At 43.3% G+C, this 14,287-nt stretch overlaps 1 protein-coding gene and 1 long non-coding RNA gene across 3 annotated transcripts in view; both read left to right on the top strand.

Moving 5' to 3' along the window:
- Positions 1–2,621: 2,621 nt before the first annotated feature.
- GMDS (GDP-mannose 4,6-dehydratase) overlaps positions 2,622–14,287 on the top strand; it is a 412,789-nt gene continuing 401,123 nt past the window's right edge. Inside the window, exon 1 of one of the 2 annotated variants that reach the window (XM_048310358.1) lies at positions 2,622–2,934. In XM_048310358.1, the coding sequence (XP_048166315.1) occupies positions 2,815–2,934 (120 nt within the window). In that variant the 5' untranslated portion in view covers positions 2,622–2,814. The remainder of the gene's footprint in view (positions 2,935–14,287) is intronic. The other variant, XM_048310367.1, reaches the window with a different exon arrangement.
- LOC125329008 lies at positions 6,997–10,250 on the top strand. Its single transcript, XR_007205003.1, has 3 exons — positions 6,997–8,819; positions 9,367–9,555; positions 10,055–10,250. It is a non-coding gene; the product is annotated as an uncharacterized LOC125329008 (long non-coding RNA).

Below are 14,287 nucleotides of genomic sequence, written 5' to 3'. Positions count from 1 at the left end.
GACTTTGTCAGACTGTTTACTCGCTGGGCATAAAACTTCTACTGGACACCCATGCTCACACAAGCATCTCCTCTTCCAGGGATCCAAGGGGGCTGGAGGTGCAGATGTGCATCAGTCTGCTGTCTCCTCATTCCGTGGGACCTTGCCAGTTTTAGAAGCCGGAGCTGGGTCCACACGGACGTGTGAGAAAGTGATTATGGTGTGGGCAGACACAATTCTAAGTAAGGTAGCACATGCCATGGTACAGGTGCTGGAGGCAGCAAGGAGACATCGGTGCAGCCTAGCACTCAGAGTGAATATTAATCCTGCAGTCCCTGGGGGCTGCTGGTCCAGTTTTCAGCTGCAGCCTGACATAAATTGCTGTCAACACCAGAGCAACTTAGGTAAAATCTAGTACCTGGACCACAAGTGAGCCTTCAGTCTCTTCTGTAAATGTATTTTGGAAGACTTCGGTGACAGAACAGTCTTTGTGCATTAAACCTGGTATGTGCCTGTGCATGCCAGGGGCAGACCTAGCAGGATTATGGTAGCTGGCTAACTGTGTCTGCAACTACTACTGCCAGACTTACAAATGGGACAGAAATTTAAACAAGTTAAAGGGGGCTTTTTTGGCAGTTTTTTTTTTTTTTTTTAGCTTCGGTCAAGCTTCAGTCAGCTGGAACTTGAACTGGGCTACATCCTGCCTGGCTTCACTAGCCTGTTTCTAGTATTACTGTTGACCAAAAACACAAGTATGAACCCCTGGTAAAGTGTTCTCAGCTAAGTCTGGCTGGGATGCTCCCTTTACAAAAGTGACAAAGATTGCAGAGTCTTCTGGTCTGAATCACTCGGGAGTGCACCCACTGAGTAGGAAGGAGAGCTACTGCCCTGAACAGGGGGAGAGCTGGATGTGCCTGTTACCTGAGAGTAAAACCAAAGCAAAAGGTCATCAATCAACTGATGTACTTGGTTAACCAGGCAATTTATGAAAGCTGTGAACCAGCTTCCTCCCTCAGTGAAGTGTTTTTGGGAATAACAGTCAAGGAAAATGCTACATCTGAAAAATAGTTCTTGTGGGATACTGGACAACTGGGGTAGGAGAAATTCTGTTCGGAGAAAGTAACCAAAAAAAGGCTCTTAGCTGCACACATAGGCCCCAGGGATGGGGGCTCCTCTATCACAGCTTCAGGACTTACACTGTCAGCCCTACTCACCAGTTTTTTAAGCAGAACAAGAAAGAAGGCCAGCCAATGAATGGACTGCCAAGGAAAGGTGGAAATGACAAGCTTATCTGGCCACATAAAGGACAATTTTTAAGGCTGTAGCTCATGCACTGTTTTATGCAGCTCAGATCTAACAGGAGAGTGAATTATGCACGTAAATAAGTAAAGAAAACTTGCTCCTAACTCCCTCTAATCTCAAATTCTACATTTTCAAATAAAGGTTTGTGCCTTATTTCTGGTACACAGAATTCTGAAACTCTCAGAATTTGATATCCTTTTATTTCTCCAGTGTCATTTTAAAACTGAGAGGGTGGCACTCATTTGTGGTGCCCCTCCTCTCTGAATCTGAGACTGTACATCCATAAAGCAAGTACTAGTGGGATGAAGTAATTTTGCTCAAGTAGCAGCGGATGTTGCCAACTTGATAAAACTGTATGTGCTTGTCGAGAAAAGGCTTCAGAAACAGGAGCCAGAAATGGCACAACTGGGATGACATCTTGCAACTAAGTAACCGTGACATAATAAAAATCCCATGGCATCGCAGACTGTGAGGCTGCAAGAAGGGAATTTAAACCAAGAAAGTGGGGAGCAGCGTGCAAGAAAGCGTTCACAATTTGAGAGTACAGCTCCATTCGAAGGGCAGTATGCTCATAGACTCCGTTTTGTTTCTTTTAAAAATATACTATCAGTTTTCAGTGATGTTGAAAACTTTTTGACTATGCACCATAAGAATAGAAAAATTATCTGCGTACGCAAAAGCCTCATCATCCAAGCATGCAATGAGGAAACTGATGCGAAATCCTTCGTGGAATAAGAGCAAATCACGGGCAGGCACCTTCTTCCTTGTACATACAGCGCCCTGATGCCTCGGTAAAAGCGGTAGTGATCCAGTGCCTCATCAGAAGAAGAAATACTTGTTGTAAATCCCTTTTTCCAGAAGCCTTTGGTCCCTTTATAACCAAGTATTTCCAGAGTGGGAACGCTCGGGATCTCCGGCGTTACCCGCGGCGGTACCTCGGTAACTCCTCCGCGCCGCGGGGGGCGCTGTGTGCCCGGCCCCGGTCGCCTCACGTGGCACCGGCGGCGCATCCCCCAACCAGACACGCCGTCAGGAAGTCGGGCGGCCCCGCTCCTGCTGCTGCTCCTCCTCCTCCTCTTCTTCCTCCTCCCCCTCTCCTTCCTCCTTTTCCTTCTCCTCCTCCTCCTCCTCCGGCCCCGCCCCGCGCCGCCCGCTCTCAGCCAATCACCGCGCCAGCTTTGGGCCCCTGCGCGTGTCCTGCCCCTTCAAGGAAGCGCCGCGGCTCCTGATTGGCTGCGGGGCCGAGCCGCGCGGCGGGAGCGGTGCCGAGCGCGGGGCGCGCTCCCGGACCGCGCAGCGGGAGCGCGCTTGCGGGGGGCTGCACCTGCGGCGGCCGCGGGGCGGGGCGGGGCGGGAGCGCGGGCTGGCGGCGAGCACGGAAATGCCGCGGCGGCAGGGGCAGCGCAGGTAACCTCGGGTGCCGGCAGGCATCCTGCCCTCTGTGCCCGCCCCCAGCGCCGGGAGCCTCGCCCCGGCGGCCGCGCCTCTGCCCCGGGATACCTCCGCACCTGGGACGCGCCCGGCGCCGGGAGGATGGCACAGCCCGCGGCGGAGGAGGAGTGTGGCTGCGCTGCCGCCGCCGCCGCACCGGGAGACGACGGCGAGGAGATGAACGGCAGGAAGGTGGCTCTGATCACCGGCATCACCGGGCAGGTAACGGGGGGGGCTCCCCTTGTTCACGTGCCCTCCCGGCGGCGGAGGGACAGGGATAGGGGATGGGAAAGACCCGCCCCAAGGCGCCCGCAGGCAGCCGTGACTGGGGCCGGGCGTGGGAGAGGGGCGGCGGAGGGCTCGGCGTGGGTCTGTCCGGCGCCTTCGCTCCCGGGCCCCGGGGCACATCCCCGCGGGTGCGTTCGCCGCTCGGTGCCCGCTTCCCTTCACAGCTGGTGCCGCCAGTTCCGCGCCGGGCTGCAACTCCCTCGGCTGGGTCAGAGGCGGGCAGACCACCTTGTGGGTAGGGCTTGGCTGCCCCGGGGGTCTGAAGTGTTCTTCAGCTGGTGTGAATGAGATGGGATCCAGTGCTTTTATGTCTCGGGTTTGGACTGTCTCACAGTAGCCTGTACCAGAAATTCCTGAGAAATCAGCTAACCCTGTACAGAGATGAGGTGTGAAGTGAGCATCTCTGAGAAAGGAGCCGCACCTAGGAAAGACAGTACAAGGAGCCGGCGTTGGGACTCTTCAGCTTGCCGGTCTGCAGGGGGGAAGGTACCAGTGCAGGTATGAGAGTGCCAGCGTTGGTTGTGAGCTGAGCAGGCTTGTCATCAGAAGGGGTGTTTGTCGCTTGCCACTGTAACACACTGGGCAGCCATACATTTACAGTCCGTACCTGCTTTATAATCAAACCTGAATGGATGACAAAAGCATTTCCCCAGGCCGCTTGTTTTGTATTCGTGACGTTCATTGCAGTCTCCCAATTTTTTTGGCTATATTACTCATAGGGATAATGATGCTCTCAGAGTCCTGGTGCTTTGAGCAGAATGTGCAGGAGAAAGATGGCATGGAAAGAGAAAAAATTCACAGTTTCCCTTGGAGCAACTTCTGCATGATGAAAAAAGATATGATGGTGGTGAGTTTTAACCTGGTGAGGTGTGCAGGAGGGTTGATATGTGCAGTTTGTGGCTTGTGCTGCTACACTTCCAGTAGGCAGCTGAGATAGTTGGTTGGACTGTTTTGTGCATTGCTCTGTCTTTGCTGGCAAGTGGGTGCTATATGAAAAGTTGTCCTGGACATGCTTACTCATATTTGAGGAACATCTTATTTGTAATGTAGATATCTCCCACTACCTGGAAAAATTTCCTCTTCTTACACACTGCTTATGTCTAAGAACGTGCTGGTACTGAATGACTTCTGCTTGGAGGGTGTATCTCCTGTGATGGGTATAACTTGTTAAGTGCGTAATGTGTAGTAACCATTATTGCTCATTTTGGAATCCCAGTGGAACAGCATTTTTCCTTTATGGCTTGCATTTTGTCAGTGACGGCTTCATACATGGAAGAACTTCTTCCCCTTCAACTGTGACTTGTCCTGGTATGCTTGCAGATCCACTGCAAGGTGCCGGTGTGGGTTGTTGAGAAGTCCGTGAGCACTGTGAAAAAGTGCATGTCAAAACAAACTTGTTGCTCTTCCACTCTGAGACAGTGTTAGTCAATGCTGTCTCTTTTTATTTTATAGTGGAAGAACAACAGTGTCTTTGTGAGGAAGTAAATCCAGAGACTAGCTTTTAATCTGTTATTTGAGAGAACCTGCACTGTGCTTGGAACGGTCACCTGCTGCTTATGTTTCACCTCATTATGCCTGGTCTCGTGTTCTTGCTACACATTTTGGTGCACGCTCTTCCCACAGGTTAGCAGCTGTCTGCCAGTAGCAGGCTGGGGAAAGACCTCCAACTGGCTGTCTGACAAGGAGATGTAACTATGTCTGAGAAGAAGAAAAGCATTAGTTTTTCTGTGTACTAACACTTTTGCTTGATGTTTATTTCTAGCAAGAGCACAGTCAGAGTTTTCCCAAGGACTACTTTGGTGCTGTGTGAAAAGTCTTCCAGGTTGTTGGCAGAAGTATGTTTCTCTTCATCAAAGGTAGAAAGTTAGAGGCCTGTAGCTACAACACCATGATTCTTTCAGTACTGTGTTCTCTATATTACTTTGTCTATTTTCAAAGCAGCTCTTCCTTCTTAGCTTAACCTTTGACAGGTGTATTATTTATCATTGGAACATGTGGAGAACCAGAGCTAGGAAAGGCCTCTGCTGTAGCTTTCCATGATTTTGAGATCTGCTGCCAGGATTCCTGGTCCACCTATTTTTTTAGGTGACCTTTAAAGGAAGTCACCATACTACTTGTTCCTTACCCCTCTTTGAAGAGGCCTCACCCAGAAATGGGAGACTGGGATTTTGTTTCCTATCTGAGAAAGGCAGACTTGCATGTCCCCGTCCCTGAAGAAAATCCTAGTGCAATATGTTTTTAAGCTTTTAATGTACAAGTATGCTGAAGTGCAAGCTAGAGCTCAGGCTTTGTCTTTCCCAGGCAATTACTTTAACTACTGTGCTAAAGAGTATTGTTTTGTTTCACATTCTTCCTTTAACTGGTGCTCTTTCAAGGTGGGAGATAAAGGCTTGGCTCTCTTCTGACTGAAGGTGGTGTAGAACAGAATTGGATGGTAACTTCCCCTTATCTAAACTGTGCCCTTTCTGCTACTGCACAAAGTGAGCTGGCACAGTTGTATTGTATAAGGAACCTGCTTTTGTTTGTGTGTGGCCACTGTACTCGGAGAGTGTTTGCTGAACTAATGCCCCTTAGGGTCTGGCACTCGAAATAAGGATAGGTGAAAGCTAAGTATTGAGTTGGACATGGACCACCTCAATTTGGGACAATTTGGGACAATTGTGGAGTAGTGCTTTTGTTGTTAGACTACTTTTGGGCCATGTGAGGTGTTGCTTGAACTGTAGTAGTCCTTCCTGAGTTGAGATGATTCCACGGGAAGTGTGCTTAATGATGGTATTGAAATCAGACAAGTCACTATTTTTCAAGACTTCTGGGTAGCCATGAATGTGTGGATTGTTCATCTTTTCCACTGACAAAAGGTGGGATTTTCTTTCTAGGATGGAGAAAGAGTTGAGCTCAGATAGGGTTATACTTTGATAATGAAGCAATTGACCGATGATGCAGCTTTTAACTGAAACATAACATAGAGATATGGCACAACTGTAACTTCTGATTAAGGGACTTTAATGGAATTCATGACTTTACAGCATGCCAGAGAAAGGGCTGTCTGCACAAGTTCTTCTCTTTAGTGAGAGACTGGAGGCACGTGCCATTTGCCAACTTACTGCACCAGTTAACTAAACCAATTCTGGTGACTTGCTTTTCTTCCAGATAGAAGACATTTAGAGGACAGGTATCTGCAAGGGTGAATGTGTTTCTGTGTGAACTCACATAGAAAGGTGAGTTTGACCTTTGGCCGAATAACAGGAGGAGTTTGCAGTATGCACAGTGAAGTCACAAAGGAAAGCAGATTTCATAATTGTATGATCAGGACTTAAATGGCATTCTGGCTCCAGAGGCTGAACCTTAGTTTCTATTAAATCAAAGCAGATGTATGAACCTGTACAAATTCTGCATTTGTCCTTGGAGTTATGGTGAAATCAGTATCATTCTACCAATTGCATTGCTGATAAGAGACTCTAAGCATGTAGGCAATGGTGTTATATACTCCTTTTGCAGTATTGAGATTTCTCTTATCTTTCTCACACCACAGCAGTGGGATGAACCACATTTCACTGTTTTGCTAAAATGACTTCCAGAGTGAGGCAGTTGCTGTGGTTAGATAGATGAAACACTTCTGAAGTTTCATGTAGGTACTGGTCTGCTGGCAGACTACTTGTGAGTAGTGCATAGCACTTTTTTCATCATTTAAAGAAATGTATTTTAAATTAAACAGGCCTGCTGTATGTTTTTAAATGAAAATACTTGTTTTTTAAAAACCCAAACAACTTGAATGTGACTCTTACTGTAAGAATGCTTTCACAATACAAAATAAATGTGCTGGACTTTTCAAACCTTGGTAACTTGAAGAATTACTCTGTAAAAATGGGAGTTTTGAATCAAATACTAGTATTACTAACCATGTAATTCTATATATGCAAATATGGATTGTTGCTTATTTCTGGAAGCAGTACGTTTAATAAGTTTCTTATTAAAAACGTACTGCTTAAGTAGTACGTTTTTAAAGCACTGTTTTCTAGACCATGCAACTAAATATGTGTTAAAATTGCATTTAAATATCTATTCAGAATGTCTGATTGTCTTATACTGATACTTGTAGAAGTATTTAGATATTTGACTTCTTGGAGAAGTACCAAGAAATAATCTGTCTGAGACTAACTATGAGGTTATATGTTGATGTTCCTACTTTGCCCACTTGCCCCTGGATTATGAGCAGTAAATAATATGTATCTGCATCTGGTGCTTTTCTAGGAGAGACAGTAAGGTAGATGAAGATAGTTCAGGAGGCACTTCAAAGCTCAGTTTTGTATGAAGCAATGCATCAGAGCTCAGTGTCAGTAAATGCCCTGAGGCTACTGCAAACTGTGGATGAAGGGAGCAGTTGTATCTCTGCCTTGTGAGAGTTCTTACAGCAGCAGTACTAGCCCCAGCCTCTTCTCCCTTGCCTGCAGTTCTGTCAAATACAACTTCCATTTGCCAAAACTTAAGGTAGCAAACTCAGAACTTTCAAGCAAGCCTGAAGAGAGTGTAAAGTGTGGGGTCTGCGTCTGTCTTTTGTATTGGAAGTTCAGTTGCTTACAGCCTTTGCTATTCCTCTAAAACACCAAACCTCTGTACATGTGTACTGCAGGTTTTATGCCAGAGTTACAGTTCATAGTTTGAAAAAGATTAACAGTATCGGGGTGGGGAAGATACTGAGAAAGCAAGATTTGCTGTTGTAAATTGAGGTCAAGTTGTTTGGTTTTTTCTTAAATTTGGCTGTTGAGATGAAACTGAGCAAGACAGACTCGGTGGGACAAAGCACAGTAATAACAGAACATGAGTCATTGCTTAGTAGTAAAAAAACCCCTGAAATGAATAGCTGGTATGGAGTCATATACTAGAAAACTCTTTGATACTCTGTGGCTAAAATAAAGTAAATGTTTCTTGGAGAAGAGTTGTAAAGGAAACAGTTAATGTTTTTGAAAGCTTCTTTCACTATTGTGATCAAATGGTGAGGTGGGATTCAGTGTCACTGGAGAATGTGTATATACCTGAAAAACAGATGTAGAGAAACATTATAGCCTGTTGTACCTGAGACAGGATGTTGGTTTGCCAGGAGAAGGATAAAATCGGAAGGATTGCTTTTTCACATTGAAATAGGAAGATAATCTTTGCTGAAACTGGCTAAAGGTAAATATTAGCATTGCTGCCTTCTCATTAAAACAAATAGTCTTGGTTTCTGAGTAAAGCTAAATATTAGTATTGCTGCCTTTTCATTTAAACAAATATTGTCTTGGTTGAAGCCAAGTACTCTATTTCAGTTTCTGTCTCTAAGTAGCCAAGAATTGTCTTGACTGAGGATTTCATGTGTGTTGAACATCCTTACCATAGTTTGAGGATGCAGAGATGTAGGAACACTGAATTTGGCCACAAACTTAAATGCAAGAAACTTCATTTAAACTTGGGAGGGTATGTGTTATTTGGGGATGTTTTTTATTGGATTGTTTTGTTTTAAATGATAAGGGGGCCAAGCGCTGGAAGAAATTGCCCAGAGAAGTTGTGTGTCTGGCCCTGGAGGTACCCAGACCAAACTGGATGTGGCCCTAAGCATCCTGCACTATAGTTGACCCTGTCTTCAGCAGGAATCTTGAACTATGTGATCCACAGAAGTTGCTTTCAACATGAAGCTGTATGATTCCATGGTTTCTGCACAGGATTGGAAGTGGAACACCTGCAGCTTGTGACAAGATGGCATAAGAGGCTTTTTGAAAACGATTTGCAGCAGATGAATAGTGGCTCTGGCATGAAACCTAAGCTTTCCTAAAATATAATTCCAGGTATTTTCCCTTTACAGGATATAAATAAGAAGTGCTGCTATTGATTTTCATCCAAAACTCTCAAGAAAAAGGTATTTTACTAAAAAGTAGTATAACAAACACTGAAATGGGACACTAGAGTATTATCTGAGAAAACAGAGGTCCTATTTATAGAAAGATGCCTGAATTTTGGTTGCCTTGACTCCATTTTGGAGAGAGGAGGGCTACCAGATAATCTAATTCAACTTCTGTATTAATAGCAATCTATAAATACACAGGTCAGTGCCATACTCTTTCACACTCTTTCATACTCTCTCTTTTTTATGCTTTACACCAGTGCAGATTGACAGGGCTTTTGTCTTCTTTGAGAACTGGGAGTCCAGGACTTTGGTTGCTCTCTGTGCTTGCCCAGGGGAGCTCATCTGTATTCCATTGCCTTTCAGAATAATGCAGTTAGTGATGAACCTAAGTTATCTAGAAGACATTCACGTAAAAAGTATTGCTGATACAGGATTAATGTGTATCTTGATGTAATTAATTTCCTCTTTTTCTTTCCATCTTTGCACAGCTTTGCTCAGTGGCTGCCAGTGAAGTCTGTTCTTTAGTTGTATACTGGAGAGGGAAGTTCTGGTAGCCTGGCTCAGCTAGCAGGCTTTTAATTCAAGGACCACTGCAGGCAGTCTGATTCCTTGTGTTTGAACATGATGTATACAGGATGTGGATCCAAAAACATTGTGAACAGCAAGTGAACTATAAGGTACTGTATGCTGTGATGTGTACCTGCTGTGAAAGTAGATAAAATGCTGGAAGTATTCCAGGAAAAAGAAGATGTTAAAGTTCATGTTAATGGTGCTGAGGTATGAAACAGATCTACGCAAGGTAACCAAACTGGGTTTGGGAGGATGACTTCTTCCAGGCAACATTTCTCATTTTCTGATGCTGTAGGTAGGAGGCTATTTGCCACTACTGCCCTGGACTGACAAGAATAACAGAATATCCCATAGCCAGCAGCATGCTGCTTGTTTAGTCTTGATTTGGTTTGGGATTTTTAAATTTTAAGATGGTGACTGCTGGCATAGACAGAACCTGTATTTCTCTAAAGTTTTAAAGAGCTGAAGCCTCTTCTTCTCTATGTACCTACAGCCAATCCAACCTGAATAGAGAACTCTTTTAAAAATCTTTTCCCTGTGACTTGATCTTTTACCACTAAATTTTGGTCTTTTTTTTTTTTTTCCCCCTCTGATTATCTCTTTCAGATCCTTTTGACTGTTGAGCTTTCTGCACAAGGGAGTTGGTTTCTTAGAAAATAGATAGTTATGCAGAAGGGCAAGGAAAAATGGAGTACTTGAACCTGCTGATGGCCTATGTGAGAAACACATCGAAAGCTACCACTCTGATCCCTATAAATAATAAATAAAAGGTTGAATAAAAGGCTTTTCAGTGCAGTTGTGATACTGGTGTTCATCCTAGTGGTGCCTCCTGTTGCTCATAGCTTGTCTTTGAGGAGTACCAAGGCTGGGTTTCTTTGCACTTACCTATGCTTTCATTCAGTCTGGGAGGCAGGAAGTACTTTCCTTCTCTTGCCACCTTATTCCAACTTCTTCGGACTTCTGGGTCGGGAGTAGAGTCCTGATTAAGTGACTGTTCTTATAAGCTTGTCAGCTCAGTTTCTCCTACGCTGTTGCAGCACAACTCAGGCTTATTTTGGAGAGCATGGCTTCCTTGAAGTACTGGGTGGATGACAGCACAAGGGCAAGTCGGCAGCATGGTGGATGTCCAGCTTCCTCTTCCACAGGTGTATGTTCTCTCTTGCTCTAAATCTCTTCTTGCTACTTCAGTTGCTTTTTAGTCAAGTGAGCAAAATAAAAAGATTTTCTTTCTCTTTAATATTTTTGTCACCTCCTACCTCTTTCATATGAATCCACTGATTGTTTTTTCAGAACCTCAGCTAAGGAATTCCTTTGGGTCATATGTATATGATCTGGGGGATGCAGTTGTCCAAATTTTTCAGTTAAACAAAACTAAAGAAGGTGAGGTGAAAGAGTTTCTCCCCAGTTTCCTGTTCTTATTACTGGAAAGTCCTTATGGCTTGTTCCTTTTGAGGGTGTTCACAGGCTTTACAACCTAAATCCACAATGAAGCTTTTGTAAAGCCTGCCAAACAAATTGATCTGAACTGGCTTATCTTTTGTCACCTGTGCTTTTCACATGTGGTGTTAAGCAACTGAACTTCCTCATATGCAACTTGAATGTTGTAACAATTTTAATTTAGTCACAAATACACACAAAGCAGTATGCCAAAGGCAGGCTTCCTTCTTCAGGAGTATTTCTTGTTAAAGTCTCCTTTTTTTTTTTCTTTTTTTTTTTTAATGGGAAACATGAATTTTGCTTTGTAACTCAACAGTGTCATCTGACAGTAAGTGAATTAAGTCTAAGAACGCATCTATAGACTTTGGCTGCAGTTAGTTCAGTGATAAGTGCCATTGAAGAGCATTAGATACTGTGTATCCTGAGGCAACTCCATTTTGATGAATTTCCATTGTGCAGTCAAAGTTATGCTGTCAATTACTTCGTTACAATGCTCAGCTAAGCACACTGGTCCAACAGGTATGTCAGCTGCAAAGATGTGCTTGCCTTGGGTGTGGAATGCCATAGATCTTGGCCTTTTGCAACGAGTATCCAAGTAGATGAACCAGCTTGTGCTGCATTTGCCAGGCCTGAACACCTTTGAAATAACAGGAAAAAATATGCTTGTTCTAGAAAAATCTGGCTAACCACTAAATGTAGTAAGATACAGTGAAATTTTATGAAATGTTTCTGCAGGGCTTTGCTTCAGCTGTTGTTTGACCAATTTACTGCTGTTTGAAAATCCTCATCAAGGGAGAATTCCTACAGCCTGTGTGGTGAATGCTAATGGAGAAGGAAAAAATTATACCATGTTAAGTGTCTAGTTGAGTGCTTTTTCTGTCATGAGAAGATGCCTTGTTTCTGCTGCATATCTGACACCTGCACAGCTATTAAAGAGGTGCCTCTTGGCTCTTGGTTGTGCCTCAGGTAAATGGTAACTGTTCCTGTGTATTCAGAGGCAGTCTGAGGTAGCATGTCACCATACTGCAAAGGAAGCCTTAAACCACCCAACTCCCAATTTAGAAAACAGTAGACAGTTCTTTTATTTGTATCCCATGGTGTCTGAACCCATGCCAGAAGTAGCATATTTGCCACTTTATGAATGGAAATAAGCCTTTCCCAAGGCATCTGTATTGGTATATATGTCTTGCAGAAAACAAAACCCAAAGTCAAGCAGGAAATACTTTTGGCTGCTCCTATACCTACCCTTTTAAATTTTTTTTTTCTTCTGAGTTTTATGCTTCTAGTTTGATTGCTGCAGTCCCATCTGACTTTTACTCTAGGTCTTACTGTAGACTTCTGCTGGTGCTATTCTGGAACTGGGAAGCAATATCTGACTGTTTAGGTTGCTATTCGTCAAATTACAGGCATGCTGTCAGGAGTGTGGTTATTTTGTTTATTGTTTTTTTTCCTAGCATTTGGTTGGTGCATGAAGACGCTCTTTAGATGCTTTAGCAATGAGTGGCTTCATCAGTGATACTGGTGATGACCCATAGCTTCCTCTTAACTGAGAATTCTCTGTTGAAAAGATAAGGAACAGACACTATATCTTTGGCTGCTGGTTGTTGTCCTTGCTTTTTTTAGCACTGATATCTTCTCTAAGAGCATACACATTACTGTGGAGCAGGTTTGGTTTTGAAAGCTGAAATTTCTGGTTATACTGTCTGGGTCTCATACAACTAAATAATTGTGGTTTTGATGTCAGTGTAATTCTTTCCATGATTACACAGTAATAGCCTGTCAATGTATTCCTGCCAAAATTTAGCATGCTGTTTGCCTCTGAAGTTAAATACTATTAAAATACTACAAGATAAACAGTACAAAAGGGATACAGAACTCTTCAGGCCTGCGTGCAAAATATTGTACTCTTCCATCTTTCAGGTGTCTCTTTGAGGTCTCTCTGCTCCATAGGAATGCTTAAGAAGGCACAGCTGAGAAGCTTCTTTGTGGTGCTGATTTGACTGTTACTGGTCAAGCATTGCTCTGCTGAGGCTCAAACCTGGTCTGTGTCAGCAGACCTTTACAGCCTCATTGCTAAAAAGTGGTTTTGTTCCCCTCAGTGTTTGCAATGATACTGGAAGCTGTTCCAGAATCTGGCTGGTCTTTGAAAAGCAGTGGGGACTCTGTGGTTGTAGATCTGCAGGCTCAGTAAAAGATGTAATTTTATTTTTGAAGGCAAAATAGAGTTGGAGAATTATTCTGATATGTGAATGCAAGGAAGTTACAAAAGACTAAGAGTTAAACTTTGCTTTATGCCCTTGCCAGTCCATTTTAGGAAAAAAGTCATACTTGCAGCTGATCAGAGACTGAAAAGTTGAAACTGTGTGGTTTTGCTTCATGTGTTTAATTTCTTGTGGCCACCTGGTATACATTAAATGTTTCTATATTCTTATTGCAGCACTTTATAGTTGAATATATAGTGTAACTGTTTAATTCCTTTTTCTGCATTTTAAAATGAGAAGAGGATTTTATACTAATTTTAGACATTTTCATTATTCATTATAAAATAAGAGTCTCAAGACTGGCTCTGTGTCCAAAATTACACTTGCTGTATTTTCATTGGTATTATCCTTGTGTTTTCACACACTTCTATTTATGCTCAATTACTGTTTAGTCATGTTATAAAAGCCATCTTGATAGAAAGGCATTATTATGCTGCTATTTTTGATATGTGCAGTCTAGCTAGAATTTCAAATAATTACATTTTCTGTAGCTTTACTTGTTTAAACATTAGGAGAGATCAGATTTTTCTTAGAATTGGAGAGTAACTCAAATGGGGAAATGCTGATTGCTAATTCCTTTTAGAGTGCAATTCAGCTTTGTCACACACAAACTCTGTTAGTCTTAATCATACCCGAGGATTTCACATCTGTTGTCTTGATCAGTTAAAGACAAGTGTAACACAGACTTGGCAAATTGAAAGCGAATTCAAGACTACAAAAATTCCCTAATGATGCCATGGTTTTAATTTTGATAAATTGAAAGAACTGTAATGGTTTAAGTTACTTTCAGAGAACGTGAAGGTGTGTAAAGCAGAAAATGAGAGTGTGCACATGCACTGGGAATACATTAGCTGATGGGAAAGCTGTGTAACAAGTACTTTCAGTGGTGGACATAGAGCTTACTCTTGACACTGGTTATGTAGGCTGAGTTTCTCAGAATTACTTGGTGTGGCTTCAAAATGTGACACTGAACTTCCACTAATTAGCTGAATCCATTTAATTTCCTTTATACAAGCAGGTGTTACTGGTGATGGATTCTGTCATCTGGGCTGGGAACCTTCTTGCTTAAACTGTTTCAACACCTGAGCATGTTGTCTAGGCTGCTGTTTTAGTGAGTGCGAGCCCAGGCTTATTTAAGCCA

The sequence above is a fragment of the Corvus hawaiiensis genome, chromosome 1 (genome assembly GCF_020740725.1).
Source record: "Corvus hawaiiensis isolate bCorHaw1 chromosome 1, bCorHaw1.pri.cur, whole genome shotgun sequence".
Lineage (NCBI taxonomy): Eukaryota > Metazoa > Chordata > Aves > Passeriformes > Corvidae > Corvus > Corvus hawaiiensis.
This window is presented reverse-complemented; position numbering and strand designations above follow the sequence as displayed.